Source organism: Onthophagus taurus, chromosome 7 (genome assembly GCF_036711975.1).
Source record: "Onthophagus taurus isolate NC chromosome 7, IU_Otau_3.0, whole genome shotgun sequence".
NCBI classification, from domain to species: domain Eukaryota; kingdom Metazoa; phylum Arthropoda; class Insecta; order Coleoptera; family Scarabaeidae; genus Onthophagus; species Onthophagus taurus.
In genome coordinates this window covers 17,194,330-17,222,284 of record NC_091972.1, presented here as the reverse complement: position 1 = coordinate 17,222,284, position 27,955 = coordinate 17,194,330, and the positions used below count along the sequence as shown (strand labels likewise).

General features: G+C 33.0%; 1 protein-coding gene across 3 annotated transcripts; it reads right to left on the bottom strand.

The window, feature by feature from the left end:
• Positions 1–551: 551 nt before the first annotated feature.
• Positions 552–27,955, bottom strand: LOC111413764 (SIN3 transcription regulator family member A). Of its 3 annotated transcripts, XM_023044884.2 has the most exons (7): positions 27,704–27,950; positions 16,576–17,849; positions 13,736–15,115; positions 13,439–13,679; positions 13,215–13,381; positions 7,193–8,230; positions 552–2,365 (listed from the first exon to the last, which is right to left on the bottom strand). In XM_023044884.2, exons 2-7 carry the CDS (start codon positions 17,827–17,829, stop codon positions 2,126–2,128), a joined length of 4,320 nt encoding a protein of 1,439 aa, XP_022900652.1. In that variant the 5' UTR covers positions 17,830–17,849; positions 27,704–27,950; the 3' UTR covers positions 552–2,125. The 3 variants fall into 3 exon arrangements, with proteins under 3 accessions (XP_022900652.1, XP_022900635.2, XP_071054157.1); XM_023044867.2 differs by having other exon boundaries at positions 13,215–13,679; positions 27,704–27,955; XM_071198056.1 differs by lacking the exon at positions 27,704–27,950 and adding an exon at positions 18,707–19,172 and having other exon boundaries at positions 13,215–13,679.

Below are 27,955 nucleotides of genomic sequence, written 5' to 3'. Positions count from 1 at the left end.
ATTATCAAGAAATTTCGAAATAAAAATTTAACTTTCAACAACCTCTGTATTAAAAACCACCGACATTTGTATAAGACAAGTTAGGTTAAATCGTCATATTTTGGTGTCTAGTGTCTCCGGTATTCGGATTTCCCATTCTTTCTGACTCACCCTGTATATTGTTTTGGAATTGTTTCAGTGAGGTTGCTAATGACAAGCCTGATATAAATAAAGTTGTATTAAATGAAAAAAGTCCTATTGCGGTTGAACTTGATTATTATCTGCACTATCCAACACCTAACAGAGATACTAATTCCTGTGAATGGTGGAGTACTAAGTAATAGGTTTTCAATATCCAGCCAAAGCAAAGAAGATATCCGTTCCACCACTAATAAATACTATTAAATTCAGTCATCTTCAGTCAGCGTTGTTCAATATGGTTGCATATAGAAAATCTTTGCAGATTTATCTCTCTTCCAAAAGCTGTAACTTAAATAAAAAATGAATTGAAAATTTTTAAGTAGTAAAATGTTTCATATTAAATATGTATTGGTATAAATAAAAGTCGTTCATTAAGAATAATAGTTTATAAATGAAATATTTACAGTGTACAATGTTTTATGCATTTTTTAAATTTAAAAATTTGAACAATCACTGCTCACTTGACTGGGGGAATTTGGGCGAGAGGGACCGTATCTACAATTGATTTTATTAATATTTACAAAGGTGAGCGATACAGGCAGGCTGGCGCAGGCGGGCGGGCACTCGATGCGAAAATAACCAAACCGTATTTATATTCTTCCATCATCAATTACTTTTTATATAATATATACAAAGAACGAGAGTATTACTACACCTAGCAGTCATTTTAAACGTTGGTTTATATTAGCAATACAAAGTAAAATACAACAAAAATAATGTGGAATGTTTTTCCATCAATTCCTTTAATAATAATAATAAGAAATCCTATTTGATTATTTTCGCATTTCTAATAATAATTATTTATTATCTATTTCGTCGAAAAACTTTCAACACTTATTCACACTATTTACACAGGGAAGTTTTAGGAGGATCATAAAGAGAGGGGTATTATATTAATATTAGAATGCGGATGCTGACATATCTTCAACACAATATATTTTCACATCTATTCAATATAAAAATATACTTTTGTACTTTTTTTTTAAATATATTACTTTGATATTAATATACAAATCGTTTCGCGTTTTGACAGTGCCTGAGTTCAATAAATATAATATGTGGACTCAAATATCCGCGCGTAATAATACAAGAGCAAACAGATATGTCAACATAAATGCGATTATCATTTTTCAAACTTTTAAATTACAAAGAAACATGAAAAATTAACCGCTTAGACACACTAGCTTTGAAATAAATGAACGAAATAAAGATGAAAACTTAAAAAAACATCACGTTCGATGATCAATCAAAGTACAATTCTGTAAAATTTTTTTAAGCAACAGAAAACGTAACATTTGTACTATTTTTAACAATAAAAGTTAAAAGGTGTAATTCTAAAAAAAAGGTGATACAAACACAGAGAAAAATCTTAACGACATTAAATGAACTTTAAGGATTCCTTAAACAAAGAGGAGAACAATAAAGGTGTAATTTATAATAAACAGTTTTAGACCTTATTAAACAAATTCATCAACATTGTATTATAAGCACTTCTTGTACGAAACGTAAAAAATAAATTAAATGATCATAAACAATTTACACGCGTATTTTAAAAAACCATGTATCAATATTTTCTTAAATCGAAGCTGAATTAAATTATTTAAACATTACTATTACGCTAATAATGAGATTGTGTTCAAAAGTAAATTAAGACCAAAGAAATATTTTGAAACAACCGTCAGAGAACAAAAAAATCGAATGGGGGGAAGCAATAAAAGTGAGCTGGTGGTAGAGATCAAACGTCGTAATCAATTTAAAAACAAATCCCGCAAAATTCAAACACAAAAATTACCATCATCATCATCATATACACAATTATCATAATTATAATAATCGTATCCCATCACAGGAACTTCTCACTTTAAACTTCGTAGTAATAATATTCTTTTTTTAATAATAATAATAATTAAACACGTCTAAGTTCGGCACTTTTCTAAATCACGTTTCACGTAGCGGAGTCATCCTTGAGCCTTTCCACGTGATACTTATTGTAGACCGCGTACGGCGTGCGAGTGTAATCGTTATTCGTTTGTATTCGCGTCCTGTTCGGGACCACATTCTCGCCACGACCCATAAACCAATCCGTACACTGTTTCAATTGCACATCCGTGACGTTCGAACTGACCCACTTCTTTAGCCACGCGTGGAACTGCACCGCCAGTCGTTTCGTCACAGCTGCATGAGTCTATATTTTTACAAAAAAAATATATAAATAAATAAATATTTATACAATATTTTATATCAAAGAAAAATATATTTATTGTTAGGTATTTTCTGTTTAAGATTTATTATCTCCGCCTATAGGAAGGAATTATTCGAAGGGTAACAAACAAGCCTTGGAGTGTATGGCTTAGAATAAAACAATTATGGCAAGGAAAAGGAATAAGATTTTTGGAGGTAAAGATACTAAAACAAAGATAACATCGATAAATAACAATATGGAAACGATTGAATACTGAATTTGTGCGTACGCCCCAGATATAATCAAATTCATGCAAGAGAAAAATTATTTTTAGATGAAATTATCGGAAATGAATGAAAACAAGGAATTATGTAAACTTGTCTGTTCAACCAACAAACATAATTGACACGAGAACGTTAAGTTCAACAAACATAGGAAATGACCATAAACTGGAGCTGTGTAAACAACGATTCGCAATAAAAATAAACTGAATTATGTAGACAAAAATCAAACATTGAGAGCATAGCAGAGGAAAAATGTAAAAGATCTGTAGCGAGAGAGATTGCAACATCACGCCTCTTCCACTCATAACATAGAAGAAGATGATAAAAATCTGGAACAAATTAAAGTTTAATATAGTAATGGTTGGATATGAATAGGAAAGCGCAAAGTAAACATTAGTGGAATAATAAGAACAGCCTACTATACACCAGAGGTTAAAGAACCAACAAAGGAGAAAAAAACTTCAAAATCAGAAAAGAGATGTGAAAGAACACTTTACAACACTTTACTATGATATGGAGAGACACAAGACCAAAAATATATAATGGAACCACAAAACAACCATCAGGATACTAAAACAAGAGCAGAGATATACAGGATGGTCCATTTAATGTGAGACAAGCGATTATTTCGAAAACGGTGCATTTTACATAAAAATGAACCAAATTAAAGTTGTTCTGTGCGAAGGAGGAAACCATAAGAAGCGAAGTAGGAATTATTAAGTGTATAAAGAACATCATTGTATCTCCACTCACTAAATTAATTAATATCTGTTTGGAGGAGCATTGTTTTCCTGATGTTCTTAAAATGGCACTTGTGGTACCCATTTTCAAGAAGGGTGATCCGCTGGACAGAGGAAGCTATAGGCCCATTTCTCTGCTACCGATCTTATCAAAGATTATAAAAATCTGAACTGCTAGTTATTTCGAAAGAAATAACCTATTTTCACCATCACAATTCGGTAGAAATAAATAAAAGCAGATAAAAATAAGTTTTTATATTAAAAAACATTTATAATGAACCTAAATTCATAATCAAAAATTGATTTTAATTCAGAGATCAATTTTGCCAACTCAGTAGAGACAAAAGCAAAAATTACCTAAATCTGATGATTTTAACACAAAAAATGGTCTAGGTCAAAAAGTAAAGCAGATAGAAATATGTTTTTATATAAAAAACATTTATAATTAATCCTAAAATCATATTCAACAATAAGTTTTAACTCTCCGATTAAGATCGCCAACTTAATGTGGTTAAAAAGGAAAAATACCTAAATCTGATGATTTTAACACAAAAAATGTTGTAGTTCAAAAAGTAGAGCGGCTAGCAATAAGTTTTTATATAAAAAACATTTATAATTAATCCTAAAATCATATTCAACAATAAGTTTTAACTCTCCGATTAAGATCGCCAACTTAATGTGGTTAAAAAGGAAAAATACCTAAATCTGATGATTTTAACACAAAAAATGGTCTAGGTCAAAAAGTAAAGCAGATAGAAATATTTTTTTACATAAAAAAAAATTAATAAAGAACCTAAAAATCATATTCAAAAATTGGTTTTAATCCATAGATCAATTTTGCCAACTTAGTATGGATAAAAGCAAAAATTACCTAAATATGACGATTATGACACAAAAAATGTTGTACTTCAAAAAGTAAAGCAGATAGAAATAAGTTTTTATAAAAAAAAACATTTATAATTAATCCTAAAATCATATTCATATAAGATTGCCAACTTAAAAAAAGGAAAAATACCTAAATCTGATGATTTTAACACAAAAAATGGTGGTTATTTGGATGTAAATGTGACAGAACAAGAAAAAGTTCTAAAAATGAATGTTACTATGACAAAATTTATGATATTCAATCGCCAACCGCACGATGATACTTCCCTACACTGTGTTAATTAATTATCGTACCCACCGTCATCATTGCAAGTATGCAACCAAATACGCAAATCGCGTATTGCAATACCTATACTGTGATATTGGTTGCATACTTGCAAAGATGACGTCACGATAATTAATTAACACTCTGTACACATGTACCAACAAAACAATGAGAGAGTTTTCCAATTCAGATATCTTGGACGCTATTTCACGGAACAACTAAATCCAGGTAAAGAGATTAACCGTAGAATTGAAACAGCTCCCGCAACTATTCTAACAATGAAATCATTCTTCTGTAACAACTTACAATGAAGTTACTCTATGGTGGGTTCCAGGTCACGAAGACGTTAAAGACACTAAAAAGGTGGACAAACTGGTCTAAGATGCAGCCAGGACGCCCTTTATTGGACCCAAACCTGGCTGTAGACTATTAAAAAAACTCAATAGATGGAAGGTCTCCTCAAAGGTAGTCTTGTACTGCAAAGAACTTTCAGGATACAGATAAAAAACGCAAAAGAAAACCAAAGAGGTTTTATGCCTCAGCAAGAGAAGCTAAAGTCGCTCGCTGGTTTCCTGACAGGCCCTATGCCACTAAAGTACCACCTCTTCAATATTGGACAAGCTGAAGGTGCAAAGATGTAGCTAGGACGCCCTTTATTTGACGCAAGCCTGGCTGTGGACTACAAAAAAACCACACTTAAAACAGGTAATAAATAAGGAGGTCTCCTCAAAGGTAGTCTTGCACTGGAAAGAACTTCCAGGATACAGATAGGCGAAAAGTATAATTTCGTCCCAAAAGAAAACAAAAGAGGTTTTATGCCTCTGCGAAGAGGATCTAAAGTCGCTCTCAGGTCTCCTGACTGGCCCTACGTAAAGTACCACCTCTTCAACATTGGACAAGCTGAGGGTCAAACTTGTCGACTTTACAACGACGAGTCAAAGACCGCTGAACATGTACTGTGTGAATGTGTCGCCAGAAAGTTCACCTAACACCTAGTGATATGAAATAACAAGACCTTTGAGTAATACTAAGGTTCATCAAGGACCTAGATTTACAATAAACATTTGGAAAAGTTAAGTTACAATCGATCTTATAGATCGTTGTGACGAGAGGGTAGCAATAATAATAACTTGAACCAAAAATTGCGTCAAAGAATGATCAAGGTTATGTCAGGTCAGTGTTGTTATACAGGTGTCCAAAAATGATGTGTACTATGGAAGACCACAAGTACCTTGAGCAAAAATATGATGATTTAACTCAACTTATCTATATACAAATTGCTTAGTTTAGCAGCTAGAGGACTTTAATATTTTTTTTTAATTTGTTTTTATTTCATTTCATTTTCATTTCCGGACACCTGTATAGGGCTGAGATCTGGACTCTAAAGGCTGTCGCGATCAATAGCCTGGAAGCATTTCAGATGTTGCATTAAAGAATGGTCTGAATATCCTGGACAGCCATGTAGACCAATGATGCAGTGTTAAATAGAGCAACTGTCGTTTGTGAATTATTTAAAACTATTAAGATAAGAAAGATATCATATCTAGGCCATCTTAGAGGAGATAGATACAAAGTCTAGCTGATATGGCACCGAAAAAAGAGGCAGAAGATAACATGGAAGAAGCCAAATACTCTGATGGTTGTTACTTTCATATCTTATTATGAAATCAAAAGCTAATCCTGAGAAAATTTCATCTGTCATACTGCCTTTGAATACAACTTAAGTACTTAAGTTAAGTACTTTGAGGAAATGGAGAAGCTGGTATTTTGTTCTGATCTTCCTGGATTGATGAGCAAATTTAGCTGTCCTTCTTCATAATTGGACCATTTGGGGTGATTTGAAAGTTATTTCCATAAAAATAACAACATTGGATCAAAAAGGAATGGCTGAAAAAACAAAATCTTGAGCCAGGGACTAAGAAAGTGATTCGGAACAGCTTAACTAACCCAGAAAAAGTATACTGTTTTATATGCAAGTAGTTTGTTAAGGCTATTCCAAAAGATTTCGATTTTTTTAAACTTGTGCAAAAAGGTGCAGATTTCTCTGACAAGGAAATTTTTATTGGCGCAGATATTCGCCAGTTTATGAAGGATAAACAATTTGAAACTACCATGACAACAACAAAGAAAGAAACTTCAAAGATATCAGTAAATTTACACACCTAAATAAAACGCTAAATGTGGATTTAATGAAGACGATAAATATAATAAATCAAAAAGAAAAGTCTTCATTATTGCTTAACACCAGTGACATCACAACTGTGGAAGTTGTGGAGAAAAAAATAGGTTAAAAACACATAATTTAAAAATTTACTAATCTCTATTTAATCAAGATGTATCTCAAAATGATGATTATTTGTAAAATACTTTAATTATATAATCCAGTAACTGTTCAATAAAGAAAACTGTTGTAGGATTTGTTATAATTCGCAACACGCTTGAAATCTCATTGAAAAACAGTATGCATTAAAGTAAAAACAAGAATGCAAAGTGACCCCAACTTGCGAAACGTATTAACATAAAGAAGTTTCAATAAGTATTCGCAATTTCAAATAAATTTGCCATGAATTTTCAAAAAAATAAGAGTCTAATTAAACAATATTCCAAATCTTAAAAAAATTAAAACAATTTATTTTAAGTCAATAAAATTACCCACCTCTTTAGCTCTTCCAAACGCTCCATACTTATAAAGTATACTTCCTTTATCAGCAGTATACGTAACTTCCGCATTAGCAGAATCCAACCTGCACTGGGTATCATCAGAAACAACATATCCCGGATGATCTGTTTGATTCCTTTCCGAAGGCAACCTCTCGTTTAATTTTTTTTCGAGTTCTTCATAAGGCTCCAACCTCTTATTATCCCTTTTTTCGCCGCCATCCGACTGTCGTTTATTACTAACGCTCAACTCGTCGTCCCTTCTCTCGATCTTAATGTCGTTAATATCATTGCAAATTATGTTATTCCGCGTGCGGAAATGCCGGTTCTTATACTTTTTCAAATTTCGATTGAGATATAACGGTAATCGCCTGTTGATTGTACTCGAACATTCCACAAATTTATCTTTGTACGAACTCCATTTTTTCGCTTCTTCTAGTTTTTTGGGTTCCTCCGTTTCGGTATCGATCATTTCAATGGTTAACTTACAATCTTTTTTGTAGATGTAAATTTTAAAACAATTTTCATCTTGGACTTTTTCTATCGCCCTTTGATACGCTAATTCTTGATGAAACCTCCTGTGAGCTGTAGAGCATGGTCCGCCAGCCCCACTTCGTTTCTGTTCTTTTTGAAACATTTCCATACAAGCAACGGCCGTTCTTTCCGTCACGCAATGTTGTAGCTGCCTAACGGCGTACGAAACGACTTTATCCAACGTGAAAGCAATGTACGCGTGAATACCAAACATTTCTCGAAGCGTATCTTCATACATCGAGGATTCCATATTACCATCTAACAAATTTTTAACCATATCCAAAAACGCAGGATAATAATCTTCCACTTCTATTTGCGGTTTTGGTTTTAATCTTAACGCAACCGCCGTACTTTCTTTTCGATTATTTTTTTGTTTCGATTCTTCGTCTGCTAGAAAAACGGCTCGTTCGTATATTTTTGCTAAACGCTCGCATAAAATCACGTGTAGCCTTAAAAAGAGGTACCAGTTGTTACTTGCCATGAATAATGTGTATGCTTCTTCCTGTAAAAAAGAATAATATTTAAAATGAGGATTAACACCAAAAATAAATTAAATAATAATAGAAATTTTAAAAAAGTGGGGAAAACCTAATATGATTCAAATAAAACAAAATGTGGTTTAAAAAAGAGATGACTCATGGGTGTTCCAAGTATTTCATAAATAGTACAAAAGAATCATAGATGAATGGGAATAAAAATATGCGTTTAAAATTTTAAAACGTTGTTTATGATCGTATCATAAATGTTTATTATATATGTTAGTAATGATAGCACTGTGCATAAAGATACACATTATAGTACTACTGTATTATTCTACATTATTTATCAACTCATTATAAAAACTGTAATTATTTATCAAAATTGTTACGTTATCTCTATTGTTGTTGTAGCAACATTTTTTACATATCCAGTCATTCATGTCTTGGATAGCGTGATGTCATGTTAACCATGAAACATCGTTACAATATTATTACGTTCTTTTATTAACAATTTTGTGATGTTTTGCAGTAATAATAATACGGGCTAATTTATGCTAATTTATATACAGGCTTTTGTTATTTACAAAAATTTCCTAGTTACAAATTTATACAAAATATTTAAAAAATTAATTGATAGCAAATAGCATAATTGAGGTGTTTTTTTCTCTTAAGAATTTGTGTTGATGTATAAACTATGTATATTAATCGCCAGTCTGTTAAATTTAGTTGTGAATACAATTGAATTGAAAATAATTTTTATTCAAATTGCAATTCCCAATTGCTTGAACTTTCTTAACAGGAATTAGGATCTCAAAAACTATTCGTCCAATTATTTGTGTTCTTCCCGTTTTCTATCAAGAATTATAAACGAGCTATTTATAACATAAAAGTAAATTTTTTTAGAAATCAATTATGTATTACACCATAAGTAACGTGGTTTTAGAAAGAATTGTTTCTTGCTCTGATTTAGATACTTGATTTGAGGATATTAACGAATTTCTGCTACTCATTCTGTGATTCATGATGCCATAAACACTTTGATCAATGTGACACATATTTTGATAATCCTACTGATACCAAAATCTTAGATATAGTACTTTAATCAATCTTGAAGAAAGCAGAATTGGTAGCAATATTTATCTTCTTATTGGATTGATTACCTGGATTGCACTACTTTTTTCTCTGCAGCAAAGAGCAACAAGAATACTAGATGGTCTGGGCTTTATTGATGATAGTCATGATATTGATGATTGTCATTCAACTTTAATAACTCATGGCATGTTGACACATCCGTCAATGAATATATTTTATATGCATATGATAATTAAGAACATCTTCTAATTACGGAGATATTCATAATAACAACACTCATGACAGCAACAAAATGTATGTAGACTTTGCAGAATATAGAGATTGCAACATGAAACTTATCATATGAGAGTCTGTGATCTCGTCTATTTATGAATAAATAGTTTTGAGACAGTCAAGTATCAGACGTACTTTAAATTACGACTGTAGTGACTTTTCTAAATAAGTCTTTACAAGATTCTTCTTGCGTCACTTTGTAACACGTTATTTTAGAATTAAGAGGTTAATTTATCCATAATTCTCAACAAATACATGAAAACCCAAAATATCAAATTGAACAAACATAGAACAAAGCATTGGAAGTAAATATATTACATTTTGATTCATCTATAAAAATTAATTGGTTCCATAATTCTGAATTCCTTGTCTTCCAAGCTACTTGACCAAGTAAATTATACTGTCAAGGACTTTCATACATTTCTTCGTCAATTTAGGGAGTCAGTTTTGAAGCGGGAATCTTAACTTTGATTTTCAAAGTGTTTTGCGCTTCAATTGAATTCAGAAAGTCTTTAATTCTAAAAAATTTTAAAAATATGTATATAAATATATAAAATGTATAACAATGTTCACAAATTTCTGAAAAAAGCAAGAGTTGGAGAAGAAAAATACACCAAATTGCCAATTGTAAAAATACTTTAAAAATCTGTGAGAATGAAGAAAATAATATATTTATTGAAAGTGTCATTCTTGGATATAATGTAAGGAGGACGAAATATTAGTTTACCAAAGAAAGAAAATTCGAAAAGTTGCTGTATAACAAAAATATATAAGTAGGGTAAACCATACAATTATTGAAAAGTGACAGTTATTGGGTAGCACAGATTTATTTTTTAAAAACAAGAACTTTGCGCAAGTTTATGTATCACAGTTGACGAAATATGACAGGTTAAGTTAACCTGAATATCGTCGGTGATACTGTAAATAATTTTGATAAAAGTTTTGAAAGGTTTGTCTTTTTTTGTGAGGTTGATTGTGAAACATAAGGTAAGTTATGCCAAAATATAGCTTATGGTATATAAAATGGTGCAACATAGTCAGTTTAGCGTTTCTAACTTAAAAGAGTAAACTGTTCCAATTTCCAATAACTGTATTATAATCAGTGTGGATTGTTAATCATTGGACACTGCGCTCAACAGCTGTAATTATAAAATTGTAAGACAAAATAGTTATTGGACAACAGCCGAACACTAAATGTTTAATTTTTTCTTAAAGATTATCAAAAATCGTCAATAGGCGATTAGATGCTGTTCTTCTCTAGGAGATATTACCAACAAATATAATGTGCCCAAATCAACACTTGATTTTAAAATCAAACATTCAGGGCATAAAGAGAGTCTGACAGGTCATATCAGGTTTCTTTGGCAATTACTTCACCTTATCAAATTCGCCAAAACATGAAGGCACACAAAGAGTATTACAAATAGAAACAGAACGACAAGAAGCTCTAAGAAGAAGCTTAATGGGAAAAGGAAGACGACAATCACGAAAAAAGATATTAAACTGAAATGTTTTGTTTGCGGAAAAATGTGTCAAAATAAGACTAACTTGAAGTATGAGGAATGTAAACAAAGTTTCCATAAAAAATGCGTTCTAAAATGTAATCGAATTTATATTCCTAATGAAGACGCTACTTATCTATGCCATAATTGTTACAAAGAAGAGACAATAAACTCAGGAAATGAACGTCTCTGATGATGATATATTATATACAGTTGGGTTAGAACAACATGAAACTGGCCAGGATAAGAACATTAATATTAAAAATAATAGAAATACGACGAAAGACAACTTTAAGGATTGGATGAATTTAGAAAATGTTTTCTAAATAAGTGCATTGTGTCCATATCATGTTAATTATTAAATAAATAATTAAAAATGTAATTGATGCTTTCAGTATTATCTACGAAATCAGTAAAGTAACTACATTCGTGCAAAATGTGCGGAGGAATTATGTAAGAATCACAAATTTGCGTTTCCGTTATATCACTATTTTTTAAGAAAGAATCTTTTAAGAAAAGCCCTTAACTGTCCTTAATGAAATGAAAGCAACAATATTAATCACTTATTAGCTCATATCATCAACATCATTAACATTAAGAGCTAAATTTCTCATAGAACAAATTAAAGTTGCTGTTGAAGAAGCTTAGATTGACATTCAAAAAAAATGTCTAATTTAAACGTTCACTTTACAATGTTTAAAATGTTCTTGTCCTTCAGGATACACAGATTTTTCATATGAATCTTGCGATTACGATTACGTTAGATTACAAAACATCAACGTTTCTAATCGCCCAGAAAAATGTTGTAATGACTGTAATGGATACTCAAAAACATGCAACCCCAATACCAGACAGTGTAAACATAACATTACAGGAGAAACTTGTGATGATTGTTTATCTAGATTTTAATGATATCTTTTAAAGGGTACATCTTAGGATGAGTGTGATAACATTAATAATTAAATGTTTCAAAAAATACTAGAAATTTTGTTTTGATTGTCGCTAAGCATTGGTGTAAAGCTTATCTCTGATAATAGTTTTTGGAAGGAAGAAAAGTTTATTTTTGTCCATTTTCTCCTCTTGTATAAAGTCTTTCATTCTGATATTGAGTTTAATATTCCAAATTTCTTGAAATATTTATTCCTGTAATTGATTTGTTTTGGTGAGGCAGGTTTTAACTCTGACATAAAATATGATTCTTCTTATATAGGGCATTTTCTGGGACATTTCCTCAATGTTTGAGTAGACACTTATTCTATGATTTAGTGTTACCATTTTGCTTTCTTCAAAACATTAATTAACTCCTTGTTTTTTCAATCGTTACTTTGAATTTGCATTCAATCACGCGTCTCAATTGATGAGATTCAATACTTTTTATAATTCACCCTGTATAAACAAAAATGTTGCAGAAACTTCTTTAGTATTCTTAACTGCATAAAAAATTAAAACTATAATGAAAGTAATTGTAGATTATTTTCTTTTATTAACCACTTATCACATAACAACCAATTCAATTTTTAATTTTCAAAAAATTAAATTGGTGTTAAGTAGAATAAAGTTCCACCATTAATAAAGAGTAATTAACACACTGCTTTAAAATTTTAAATTTTTATGCCTCTAAGTTTATTAGCATACCTCAAAAAGTTAAACAACAAATCAGAGAAAAGATTAGATAGAGATTATTATCGTGACATATTTCTCCTTTCACAAAAAGATTTATCATTTGTGTTTTACTTTCCCATTATTATATTCTCTTATTAACGTGCAATATTTATAATACCATGCTCTCAATTAAATTAGCAATTGGAGTATTCTGATATCTGAATTTTATCTTTTTAGGATTGGTCACATTGAAATTAAAATTTAAATAATAACTGTTGCGTAAAATTCTGAATTTAACATTTAATATTCGTATTTTTACGTTAATACACACACGAAATTTATTAAATATACAAAACAAACGTTTAACATTAAACTGTTGCAGGTGAATGAGAAGAGAAAATCATAAATCAATAAACCCTTCACTCTAGCCTGCATTTATTAATTTTGCATCATGTCTTGTACAAATTTCTAAGAAAATTAATTTAACGAAACTTGCTTAGATCAAATGATGCGATAAAAACCATTATCATTTACTTACAGGATCATCAGTTTGTGCATGTAAAGGCAATTGTTCTTCTTTAATATCAATGTTGGAAAAGATTATATCACCATCCGCGCATCCTGGAGATTTTCCTGGACTATTGCGTTTCTCATTATTTCCAACTGATCCTCTAGGACTTTCATCGCCATCTTCCTTATCATCATCTAAACGCAAAAAGAAATTGAAAATCAAATAAGAATCAAATATTAAAATAAACTTACCGTCTTCTTCTCTTTCATCATCACTAAGTTGCTGTCGTGGATGGAAGAACAAATCAGGCACAAACTGGCGTAAAATATGTTTAATCCTCCGTTTCTCCCCCTTCTGAATTCCCGTTTGCCGCTTAACATGGTGAATTAACAAATTAGCTGCATCATCAAGGATTGTCCTATCTCGATAATGAAACACCAAATGGGGACCAACAATTGGTTTACACGAACTCTCGTCGTTTTGTTCATTTCGCTAAGGAAAAAAAATCTAATAAATAAACAAAATTGTTTAAAATTGAATTAATTTACCTCTTCAAACAACGTTTCAATTTCGTTAAAAAGATTTTTTGATCGAAGCGCTTTAACGTCGTTCTGTTTAAAGTTGATGCCCTGATAATCCAAGCTTTTCAAATAATATTTCTCGTTTTGATCTCTCCAAATTTTATTAAATCCCTTTTGCGCTTCCCTCCATTCCTCTTCTTTCGCCTTCAATCGCCTTAAAACTACGGGCACAGCTACGCCAGGACTCCGTTTTAAACCGTCAATAATATCTTGTGCTTTGTCCCCATAAATACGTCTTAAAGCCCTTTGATGTAATATTGGCGAATGTCCCCCCAAACAATCATCAAGACGGTATTTTGCAATTTCTTCAGGGCTCATTCGACTAAGTTTTTTAGACACTCCTTCTAAAACTCTAATCGTTGAAGCGTTCGTTTCAATAACAACGTCCAATTCGAATCGTTCATCTTCACACCTATACATGTATTCTTCGTATTGATTTTTTCGCGATCCAACAAAAGAATTGTCTTCAGCCCAAGACGGAAACGACACCCACTGATTGTTTAACACTTCGTGACATAACTGCGTTCGACCCGAGAATTTCAAACCTTCCTGGGACGGTGGAATTACGCAATAACTCGTACCTAAACGTTTGGCAGTAGAATAATCAATGTCCAATGTATGTTCTCCTACAGGCCTTTCCGTTCTTGTAACATTATAAGGTATGTTTTCGACGTCCGTTTGACCAACGAAATCTCTAAACCATTTCATTAATTCAGGAAATTTCGATAAAAACGGCGTGACAAGTTGGACAAGTTCACTTTTCGAAACGATCTCTTGATTGAAAATCACTAAACATCGTAAAAAGTTGTTGTAAACATCTTGCGAACGAACGGCTTTTCGGACTTTATCAAAGAAAGCGTAATCGTTTAATGTGCAATATTTGCCAGCTTCGGCGATTGTAACATCTCTACACGACGATGAGAGTTTGTGTTTCTTCGGTAAAGGAGCGTCTCTGCTTAATAAATTTGGATAAGGCGGCGATCTTTTCAATTGGTTTGAAGAAAGATGGCTCGGTTTATGATGGGGTATAATACGATCGATGATACGATCGCTATGGTGACCATATGGTTTTAGCGGCTGCTTTTTAAAGCTATTCTGTTGATGATCTGCCATCGCGGGCGGGTTTATGTGACTCGTTGCGTCCGGTAAAAATTGACCAAACTCCGCTAAAAGATCGCTTTGATTCTCAAAAAGTTTTGCTACTTGACTGTAAACTTCTTGTTCTGTTAGATGTTTTCCACCACCCACACCTTGGGAGGACTCTTTTAAGGTTCTTTGCTCTTTCTGATATGTGTGCAATATTTCCAAAAATCTTTTATATTTATCTGGTTGACCTTGAAAACGATTCTGAAAACAAAATTTAATACTAATAATATTTTAAAAGTATCTTGGAGTTGCCTAAAATCAAATATCTAAAAAATAAAAAATTCTTCCCTAACCATTAAGATTATATATTTTTATGATTTCATGAAGTAATAAACCAATTGGAAGAAACACAATAAAATGTTTTTGTTCAAGGTCATTTAATTACGTATTTAAACTCAGGAAATACTAAATATAATAAACTCTAAATACAGTTTTTTGTTACTATACAGGGTGATTTATTAGCTCACCCTCAAACTTTGACATATGATAGCTAATCCAATTACCAAACAAGAATGTTAATGAACATATGTCCTATTTATTTACGAAATTATAACACTTTAAAGTTTTCTGTAGCGAATTTATTAATAGTCAGTAAAATCAAACATTCAACAAAAACAAAGTTGTCATTGTAATATGTCAGTTTGCTGTAAGGTTTAATTGTTATATACAAGAAGAACCTCAAAATGTACGCTTATAGCACTGAAAAGTATGCTGATATAATTTCAGTACAAGAATATCAAGAAAGATTTCCACAGCGTCATTTGCCATATTATTCAGTTTTTAGCGATTCTTTCAGAAGACTTCGAGAAACAGGTAATCTTGCTCTAGCAAAAGCTATTCGACCGCATGTAGTTAATGTAGAGGACGAAGAAGCTGTAATTAATGCTGTCATTGATAATTACTATAATGAACAAAATCCGCATGCGATTAGACCAAGGAAATTTCAACAACGTTTCAGCATCAACGTATGGGGTGGAATATTTAACAACAATTTACTAGGTGTGCATGTACTTGATGGACGTTTGAACGCTGTAAATTACAGATTTTTTTTGAACAATACACTTTTTGATTTACTTGAAGATATACCTCTTAATGTAATTCAAAATATGTGGTACCAGCACGATGGTGCCCCACCTTATCGCGAAAGAGTAGTTGTCGAGTGGTTAAACCAATATTTTCCAAACAAGTGGATTGGTAATAATGGTCCATTTGCTTGGCCACCTAGATCCCCTGACCTTAATCCATTGGATTTCTACTTATGGGGTGGTGAAATGAAACAAATTGTGTATCAAGTGCAAATTAACACACGACAACAATTATTAAACAGAATACAAATCGCTGCTACTGAAATAAGAAATCAACCAGACATTTTAATTTGGCTGAAGAGCTCTTTAATTCGTCGTTGTGAAGCATGTATTCGAGCAGAGGGAGGCTATTTTGAACAATATTTGTAATATTTGTGTTTTAAAAAAAATGTAGTTAATTATGATATAAAAATTAAAACTTTAAAGTGTTCTAATTTCGTAAATTCATTTTAAATTCAATTCATTAACATTTTTTTAATTGGATTAATTATCATATGTCAAAGTTTGATGATGAGCTAATAAATCACCCAGTATATAATGTTTTAATTGTATACTAAAGAGCAACATTTAGCTTACCTTAATTTTATTAACATAATTGATGGCATGATTAAATTCAACAGGTTGATTTTGGGGTGCTTCGGTATGTCCACCTTGTAGAGCTTGATTGACAGCAGCTTGCGCGGCAGAAAATTGCAACGTGTTGTTATGATGATGAGGTTGCTGTTGGGATTGATGATGATGGTGATGGTGGTGATGATGATGCTGTTGTTGCACAGAAGGTGTTGAATTGTTGCCATTGCTGTTTAAATTGAGATGGTGGGGTTGCTGGGTGGCTGCTGATTGTAGAGTAGGAGTGACGGCGTTTCCGTAAACAGCAGACGGAGCTCCAGCGGTCGCGTGGTGTTGCTGTTGTAAAACGGGATTGGAATGTGGGGGAGCCTGGGGAGGAATAGAGGAAACGTGCTGTGAGGACAGTGACAAGGGCTGGGAATGTGCCGGGAGGGCGGCGTTCGAGGATACAGGTCCGGAAACTGGTTGCTGTCCTCCCGGATTCGGTATATTGCTATGGATAATTCCTGAACCTGTTAGTATCATAGCAGTTTTTTGAACAGGCTCAGAAACCATGGTACCAGTAGGTCTAGGGACACTCACAGACACTTGAAAAGCGTAGCCGCGATCGTTTTTTTGCACATCAATTTTATATCCAGGCGGCAAAAACGTGTTGAAACCGTCTATTAAATCGGGGAATCCGTTGAAGAGGTTCGATACTCGTTGGATAACACCCGGCGTGTCAATGGATTGATTCTTAAATTCTTTCATAATATCCAGAAAATCGTTGTAAACCTGCGGCTTATCGCCAAATTTATATTTGACCGAGTCAAGGTACGATAGCGCGTCCTCGACTTTGAGTCTTTGAAAATTACTGCCGGGTGATTGCTGCTGCCCTTGCTGCTGTTGTGACGGCGGCGTCGGTTGCTGGGCCGGCCCTTGATGTCCGCCTTGTACCGGTACTTGGGGAACGGCTGAAGGAGGCGAAGCGCCCTTGTTCCTTATTTGAGCAGCGTGGCCTCCCACTGAGAGCGGCTGGATTGTCTGACCCTTGCCAGAGTGCGGAACGGCCGCCGTCGGCATCACACCGTAACTTACTGGCGGGGTCGGAGGGTACAAACTAGACTGCATGCCTTCGCTTCCAACCACTTTTATTGTTCCGGCACCTGAATAGGCTATAGCCGATGTTGTGTTCGGTATCGATGAGCGATATAAGTTGTTACCAGATAACGGTGGACCACTGCCTTCCTGCACTGTTTCATCCACGCGCAGACGTTTCATTTCAATTTACATCGAGACGGCTGCAAATAAAAAACACTATTTTAAATGAATCGCTTAAAAAGATATTCCAATTAATAAGATTCATAAGTAATAACAGTACAATTTTCGATGTTACAAAGTTTTATTTTATTTTTATCAATACACCCCCTCATAAACAATGTTGTTCTAATAATAAGATAACATAGAAGTAAATATTAATAAAGCTCTTTAATATTACATTGATGAGAATAATTTTTATAAAGATAACTTGAACGTAACTTGTTCATAAAGTTGTTAAAAACAATTATTGGTTTATTAAAAAGGACTGCTGTGCAGTTCAGCTGATCAACGATTGAACACGCCCACTACATTTATATACAAAACTCGGCGAGACGATTTACTACTACTGGGCGTTGAAGTGAAATAAAAGATACGTCTCGGCTCGTTCCAAACCCGGGCACACGGTCCGCGTTCTCGCAGACTTACTCATTTTAAGCCGCAAATAATCATACAAGACTCATAGAAAATAAGAGCTCCTCTAATAACAAGCGCAAAATTTCATCTCATAGGAATTTCCAAATAAATAAACCCACATCTCCATTAATCTAAACTAAGCTCATTTTTAATTCCAAACTTCTAATTCCAATTTAAATTACGTACACCTATCTTTTATTATTGCCATAAACGTTAATAAACATCGCCGAAGAAATGGCAAATACCAACCACGTAATCTCATAAACGTCCACTTTATTAATATGCTTTCCAAGCGACTTTCACCAATGACCTTGTGTGTAATTTAAAAATCAACCAATCGAAGCTTTTAAAAACATTAAATCCTAAAACTAATTAACATCTTTCCCCACCTTACATCAACAACTTTCACGGTATTTCAACTTACTGGTCGTATCACGTATCCGAAAAATAGTATGAGATGCGTACGATATTGCACTCCAAACATAGAAATTTTCAGGACCATATTGTTACGGATGTTTTCTAGTCGTTTTCTTGAGAAAACAAACTTGCATTGTTCCGCTGGAAACAACCGGAATTAAATATTACTTTATTTTTTCAATATTTCCCTCCCCACTATGGTGGATAAATTAATAAAAAAAAGATGCCATATTGAACGGTTTATATTCGCTTAATAATATGAGTTACTAAATAAATTAAAAAATAAATAAATTGTGTAATATTAGGTTGTACTAGAACATTTATATTGCTAACATTGTGTAATTCAATGTTTAAACATGAATTTTGAAATGAAATTTAAATATTTTCGAGTACTTTAGTAAAACTTCTTCTAAGTTTGTTGTAGCACTAAACATTTCTACGCAATGATGAAAATGAAATACGAAGTTTGCAAGTTGTTAATGTATTTTTTAATTTTATTTGAGTAGAATATAATACATTAAAATGGTTATAAATCGAGTGCTATAAAAATATTTAGTAGTTTTGCTATGTTCATTAATGACTCACAATCAATGATATATACCAATGACATAAGTACCATAATATATTGTAATATGCTCATTGTAAATGTCTACAAGAAAAAATTTTGTATGTCTTTATAGGTTAGTATAAAAGTATCATAGCCAATACATTTATTTCATAACTTATTGATACTCCATACTGTCTTTCTATCGTTTTCTTGTTCTTGTTATGGATTTCCAATTTTGAAGTGGTGTAAATAGATACTTTAAGTCTTTTGCCATTCTGTTAAAAACTTTATTTCTATATTTTTAATTTCTTTAATATGTTTTGGAAGTGCAACAAATAAGTTTTTTAATTATGGCTGCCGCAAATACACAGATACTCAATAAAATTTTATGGTTTTTGCATAATTGATATCGAAACATATTCAGTTTAATTACCATTATTAATCATAATACATCATTAGCAAATGAAAAGGCTTAATACTTTAGCTAAAACATTGCCGGGTTTGGTGCTCTCATTTATACAGATATAACAGATGAAGTATTTCCACTGATTTTATCTTGTTCAGCATCTAATGTAATAAAGTCAATTATCATTATTCTCATCAAATCATTACTACTGCTTTAATTATTACTACTGCTCGTCGGATGTAATAGAAGAACTTGTTATGGTGGAGTTTCTTGGAATTGTCCAATACTACAAATACTGCAATACTACAAGATACAATACTGTCAAATACTACAAGATGACACAAAAGTTGTCAAATGTTCTGTTTTTATGAATGAAAAACTTTGGTTTTGCTTTTGGATTGTTTATTTGATGTCTTAATTTTTTTTGATTAAGTCGAGGAAATGATAACGGCCCAGTGGCCGCCGCCAGAATTGATGACCACACGGTCCCAGTTATGATTTTCCATCACTCTTGAGAGAACTTCGAGCAATAGGTTCTCGCATTCTTGTCGGATATTTTCTTTGAAGGCTATAAGAGTCTGAGAGTTAACATAGACTCGTGACATCAAAAAAACCCACAAAAAGAAATTTGGAACGGTTAAATCAGGCGATCTTACCGGCCAGTGCAAATTTCCAAAACGAGAGATAAGATGATCCGGAAATGTAGCTTTCAGAATCTCGGTTGTGGCCAGTGCAGTATGCGCCGTTGCTCCATCCTATTGGAAGCACATGTTCTCTAGTCTCAATTCATCCAATTGAGGAACAAAAAAGTCGTTAAGCATGGCTCTGTAGCATTTGGCCACAGCCGAGATAATCTCAGCAGAAAGGCTGATCCGGGGCAAGCCAGACCTGGTAGCATCTCGTGTTGTTCCAAACTCTTTAAGGTAAGCGGCTAAACGCCCAATTGGTATCGATCCATGATTTGTTGACATGTATTTTTTATCTATTTACTTCATAAATATCAAAGCAGAATTGACATTTGCTGCTATTTGCAAAAATTATAACATCTTACAATAGAATAATGACTTATGCGTCACGTAGTACAACATGGTATTCTTCCTGGTGGCACTACCATAGTTGAGGTTGATGCATTTTCGTTACAATTAAAAATAAATATAGAGCAATATTGGTAAAATGCAGACGCTTCTAAACAGATATAGGTGCAAAATATATAATAACGTCCTTGGACACAAATACTGAAAATGTAAAGTCTGTTACAGAGAACCAAATACAGAACGCAGAATTTGCTGAACAGATGTAGAATGAAAAGTGTACTAAATATGAAGAGACTCGGAATGTCTAGTCAGAACAAAATCACAGATTATAGGAAAATGGAATTATCTAGAAATGGATTGCTACAATAAGTTGAATTAAAAAATGGAGTCAGAATGGAAGCTTGCAAAACATCAGACGTTCAGACTTTAATATTATAACGTAGACACATGAAACACAAAAAGAGGAGCAGATGAAGAATTCAAAGTATGCAAAACTACCAAGATGAAACGAAAGCATAATGAACAGTCTGGTGAAGAGGAAGAAATGCAGAAAAGAAAGCCTACAAAAGTAGAATAAAGACAGAATGGAAAGTAAGAGCAGAATCAATTATTTCGTCATTTTCATTCAATTCTTATATATTGGAACTAAATTTAGCAAATGGAACTAAACAATGAATATTTTTTCTCGTTTCTCCATTTTAAGTGCGTGAAGATACTTACACACCGTTTACCAATTCTGAAGATAAGCCTTGAAGCTTGAAACCAGCACGGAATATACAGTGTTGAAAAAAAGTTCTCGTGAAGGGGCACAATTTTTATTCGATAATAAGAAACGGCGGAGTAATTTATTTTTATCAAGTACAGTAAGTGAGAAAATTGATTTATTTACAAATGACTGTTGTTGTTTGATAAGACTTTCAAACCGTTCTCCGTTAACTACTTAACATGGCTCTATCAATCGTTTCCGGTTCAATTTATCTTATCTCTTGCTGAATTCTTTCTTTTAAATCATCGATGTCCTGATCCTGTAACTCCTGTAACTCCTGTAACTCTTTTCAAACTTATTTCTTCTACTATAATATTCAAATGCATCTCACTTATTTATTTCTTAATTCCTTCTGAAAGATATCTACTTTCATGGTAGTTTATAAAGTCAGCGCCAACCAACATAGAATAAAAACAAAAAAGAAGTGTTTAGAGCTACTTTCATAAACTTATCGATATCAACATGAAATAATATAATTTATCTTACCATAATATCTTTTATATCAACACTACCGTTACTAAAAATCGTTAATGTTGATAAAATTAAAGTTTCTGCGGGTTCTTTTCTTATCAGTAACCATATCTCAAAACACTATGTACCACACGTCAAAACAGGATAAACCTTGGTTATTACAGTTTATACAAAAAATAATATGTGATAGACTAAATAACCCGTTATATGTAATATTAATAACAAATTAAGTACAACATGTTATTTATTTATTAAATAACAAAAATTAACTCAGAATATTATTAAAAACGTTTTTGGCAAATTTGGAAAAATTGGATCATTGATTTCGTTAATTCAACAAAAGGAGATATAGTAGATTAGATGTCGCGAATTACAGTGTTATTAGAAACAGGTAAAAATCGCAATAAATGCTCTGGTTATTTATAAAGCTAATACAAAACAATATCATTTCAAACGATGGCAGTTTCTTAAAAATTTTGGTTTATAACCTGTAACTCCAAATATTTTTGAAACACTACGTATTACTCAAGAATCAATAAATCAATACATTACATTCAGTAATTTTGCAACGTCAAGTGGAGAAGATTATAATAACTATGTTTGTGTTAGTTTTCATAATTAATGGGCGCTATTACGGTAGTGCTGGGACATAGTTGAAGAAGACAGAACCAGAATTCTAGAAAACCCGAAAAAGCACAAATTAAAATACTTAGGGGTCATTAGTACGACAAATGCACAGAAAGAGTAATCATTGCAGTTTGCTCAATTCGAGTGCAAAAAGAAGAAATTACGTCTGAATAAGTTGAAGCAGAAAATTGAATTCCAACTCTACAATTGGTGATAGAGCTTTACGTAGTAAGATGGACAGAAATGAATACGCGGACAAAATGAACCCCTATTGGATTCAGACATCTACAGGAGAATTAAAAAAAATTCTAATAAGAAAATAAGAAACGAGAGTTTTACGTACAATTCTATATGAAGCTGTTCAAAGTAACCAAAGCCAAGCATGGACTTCTCAAACATGGAGTGTACAAAATATCCACTATATCCATATAATGTTGAATTCTTATACTTTCTCTCTGCATGGAAAAATGCATGCAAATATCAGCTTTTATAAAAAAACTTAATCAGCTATGGATAAGAAAAGCGAATGAAGTTTTGAGTGTTAATTTTATTTTCAATATAGTAGTTGCGCAAAATTAACTTTTTTGCAGACCTTACTTCTTGCAGGAAGATTTCCGACTATAATACCACCTCATTGGTATATAGATACACCAGTCAGAAAAAGGGCTAAATGAGAAATTCTTACGATTTTTAGTATTCGTAGACAAAGAAAACTGCTTTGTCTACGAATACTAAAAATCGTAAGAATTTTTTTTAAGGTAATTATCGAGTCACAAAATTAATTAATCCTTTAAATATGATTGTAACATATTTACTATGGCGCCAATGGATTTATCGATAAATATTCAAAAATTGTGCGATCGCCACTACAGAAACAATTAACGTACAACATAAAGTACGGGATTTTCCCTATTTCGCTTCGAACAAAATTTAGTAAAAAACAGGAGCACATATTTGGGCTTTTCGAAATTGCTGAAGTAGTAGTACTCATTCTATAATCCAGAGTTATTAAAAATTATAAATCTATGCCAAAGCGCCTAGCAGAGATTATCAAGCGCAAGGGATAAATAAGTTATAAGTTTTATTGTCACCAGATGAACTTTTATGTACAATGTACGTTAACTTTTTCTGATGCATGTTTCATATGTTCATCATTATTTTTGTTTATGGTTTCTGCAATGGAAATGGAAAAGGTCCACGTGTTTGCACCAATGCACAGACATAGGAAGTCCTTATTGATGGAATTACTGATGAATCTTCGATAAGCATAAGAAGAGTTACCAGAAGACTTGGACTTTGTCCAAGTCTTCACCATCAGCTAGTGCAAAATTTGCAACCAGGTGACCAAGGAATAAGGGTTCAATTTTGTGAATGATTCTTACAACAGCATAGGCAAAATCCAAATTTTTTTAATTTAATTGTTTGGTCTGACGAAGCAACTTTTACAAGAGATGGTGTCAATAATGTGCATAACAATCACTGTACTCAGTAGAGAGTCAAGGCTTCGCAGTAAAGGTTTAGTGTAAATGTTTGGAGTGCTATCTTCAATAGAAACATATCTGTGTTCATCGATCACAGATTAAATTCAGACGGCTATCTAAATCTATTGGAAAACATAGTGGAAAATATCATGGATAATATGTTGGCACAGCTGGGAGATATTTTGGAACCAACATGTGGTGCATATCCATAAACAGCCAGAAGAGTTGTTGTCTGGTTAAATGACCATTTTAATGCAAGGTATCCTCACTCACTAGACTTTTTTTGTGGGGTACATTAAAAAATTTAGTATATTAAGTAGAAATTATCACCATTCAACAATTACAAGAAAGAATAATAAACACTGTTGAAGAATTGCGAACTAACGGAACTTTAGACCATGTTTATAACTCACTACGGTACGCTGCTGATTTCAAGAAAACTGTACAACAAATCTTATTTTGTGACTTTTAAAGGGATGAATTACAACAAGAGCAAGTTTTAAGCAATGATAATGGTGGAGAAAATGTGCATGTCAGAACAACCTGATTACACAGCCATAAATCTCTTGTATTTTTCGAGACCTGAAAATAGCCATTTATACCTATTTATAACAATACCTCCTCCAAACACATCTCTAACTTCATGTGCAAGGCTTCGTGATCAATCAAAATGAAAAGTTTGATAAGTATGCTTGATTTAAGTACTCCATCTAAACTTATTGCTGCACAAGAAGAGTTGTGATAAGTTTGAATGCAACATTAGGAATTGAAAGAATTTTGGATTTCAATGAAAAATACCCTTCTAAATCTTAAGGTTCAGCTGATTTTAACACAATTTTTAATGTGTTTGTGCGAAACTGCGTTATCGGCGATTGCTGTAATAAAAAGCAAATGTATAGCAAAAATCAAGGTTAAAAATGAAATGAGGGTGACCATAAAGAAAGTTTATTTTTAACTCTTACTTACGAATAATCATCCTTTTAGTTAGGGTATGGCGAAATAAAAATATTTTAACTAAAAAAAGGTATATCTTAAAACTAAGATATGTTAATATCTAAATGATAAACTAAACAATTATTAACATTCTTGATTTTTGTTGTGAAATTTCTTAAATTTTTAAAATCTAGAATAAACCGTCACAAAAAAACTAAATAATCAACCTTGCCAACAAAAACTGTCAATAAAAAAAAAGTAACTCAACTTCGTTACACATTCTAACTATGTCTAAATTCAGGCAGAACTGCCAAGGTGGCCACCTTTTTCCACCTTTTCCTCCTTCCAAAAAAAAACAAACCCAACTTACAACAACCAACAATAACGAAGTAGTAGAACTCATTCTATAATCCAGAGTTATTAAAAATTATAAATCGACTGCTTCGAAACGGCTTTCAGGATGCCCGTCTAAGCCAACTAAGAGAAAAACGCCACATCATTAAAAAGTGCAGCAAAATCTAAAACTTACGCCTTCCAAAATGGCAAAAAACATCCAGGAAACATGTCAGAAAACCATTTGTAGTGATACTGTGTGCAAAATTCTGAAGCAAACTGGCTATCAGTCATCAAATTGACAGAAATGAATTGCTTTTGCCAATGAACACATAAATAAGCCGCTAGATTTCTGGGAAAAGGTGATTTTCTAAGATAAGTTTCAGCAGCATGACAGAACTTCAAAAGCAATGCTGAAGGACGTCTGAAGGAAGAAACATCAAAGCTGGTAAAATCTATGTAAAAGCGCCTAGCAGAGATTATCAAGCGCAAGGGATCCTGCAAGCTATTAAATAAGTTTTATTGTCACCAAATGACACCTGAAAATACCCATTTATACCTTTCTATAACAATACCTCCTCCAAACACATCTCTAACTTCATGTGCAAGGCTTCGTGATCTATCAAAATGAAAAACTTGATAAGTATGCTTGAATTCAAGATGCATTTAAGTACTACGTCTAAATTTATTTCTGCACAAGAAGACTTGATAAGTTTGAATGCAAAATTTGGAATTGAAAGAATTTTGGATTTCAATTTTAACACCATTTTTTGTGTTTTCGAATGTATAGCAAAAATCAAGGTTAAAAATGAAATGAGGTGACCATAAAGAAAGTTTATTTATTTTTAACTCTTACTTACGAATAATCATCCTTTTAGTTAATAAAAATATTTTAACTGAAAAAGGCGCTGCCAATAAAAATAGTTTGGGAACCACTGCGGCGAATGATTATAAAGTATCCTTAAAACTAAGATATGCTAATATCTAAATGATAAACTAAACAATTATTAACATTCTTGATTTTTGTTGTGAAATTTCTTAAACTTTCTTAAATTTTAAAACTAAAATCTAGAATAAACCGCATCACAAAAAACTGGTAGGTAAATAATCAACCTTGCCAACAAAAACTGTCAATAAAAAAAAAGTAACTCAACTTCGTTACACATTCTAACTACGTCTAAATTCAGGCGGAACCGCCAAGATGGCCACCTTTTTCCACCTTTTCCTCCTCCCAAAAAAACCAAACCAAACCCAACCCAACTTACAACAACCAACAATAACCATAATAGATACAACTTCGAAACTCGAAAGGGTGAACCAAACCAAAACGAAACAAAAAATATATATATAGAACCAAAAGCTATCAAAGCCCAGCGCACAATCGTCGTCCCGGTTTTCTTAAAGGAGACGCGACAGACACACAGCTCAGTACGGGCCTCATTCGTAAACGTCGAACGAACCGACAACGCCGCCTCAAATCCCGCTCCTTGTATTTCGATCCTTTTCGCTCGTTCGTTTAACGCGGAACCTATCTCACTCTAACCAGGCGGTAAGCATACGCAGCCACCATTACCTTTGTCAGAGTGTGTCGTTGCGCACTACACCAAGTCTGACAACGCCGCTCCCGCGATCGCAAAATCCAGCTCCTCATTGGACGTAGTCAGATCGATAGGACAATAGTAGGAGACGGAGATAGTCAAGGCAACAGAGATGATACAACGACGTGTATAACGCACAATTCCTATACCGTACTTACAATTACTATACACGGTACGCCTGATCATGATTTTAACCACCATGATTTTTAAAAAATCTTTTGTTTTTCTTTGTTGTTTTGTCTTTATTCATTTATTTTATTTGGATTAAAATAAATTTTCGATAAATTTTAAAACAACGCAACGCGACAAAGAATTTTTTTTTAAATAAATATGAATTAAAAAACGATTTTTATATAATAAATCAACAAAAAAAAAAGGTTTCTACCACACCAAACACAAAGCGACGTTGCCAAGTTTACAACAACACAATCTCGGTATCTTTTATAACATGCTTTGCACCGTTGCCAGGTCAAGCATCCGCAACGTCGCTAAATATTACAAACACCAGCTACGTTAAAAACGTCGGAATCGAGGGGCACCGTTTTTTTTCTTTATCGATGCCGAATAAAAACCGTTCCTCCCCGAATAAAAAACAAATCGGCAAGATCGTTTCTTGCGACCCCCTACCTGGTTAGAACAATGACTAAATTTGGAACAGGTAGATTTTTAGGTGAGCGCGACTCGGCGAAAACCACGATGACGACTTCTTCGCAGTACGTCGAAAATAGGGAAAACTAGGGCCCCGGGTGTTTACGGGGGGCAGATCGCGGGACGGTCGGCAATTAGGACTTAAAAATATGTCAGTTACCTCATAAACGTCCTGGGCGTGCGGCACTTTCGAATTTTCCAACTGCGGCGGGTCCGCCGCGGTGCGCTCTCGAGACGGGACACTTTTCGCGTAAAAAAATCGACTTTACACTAAAATTCATCAAAGTAAAAATCTGACACATTCTGTTGACAACCTCCCTGTCCAATGACCGATTGGCGACTGCCTGCTCGAAAATATCAGAAGCTTGTTTGGACGAGCCCATTCTAATGGTACGGCCCGGTTACCCAAACT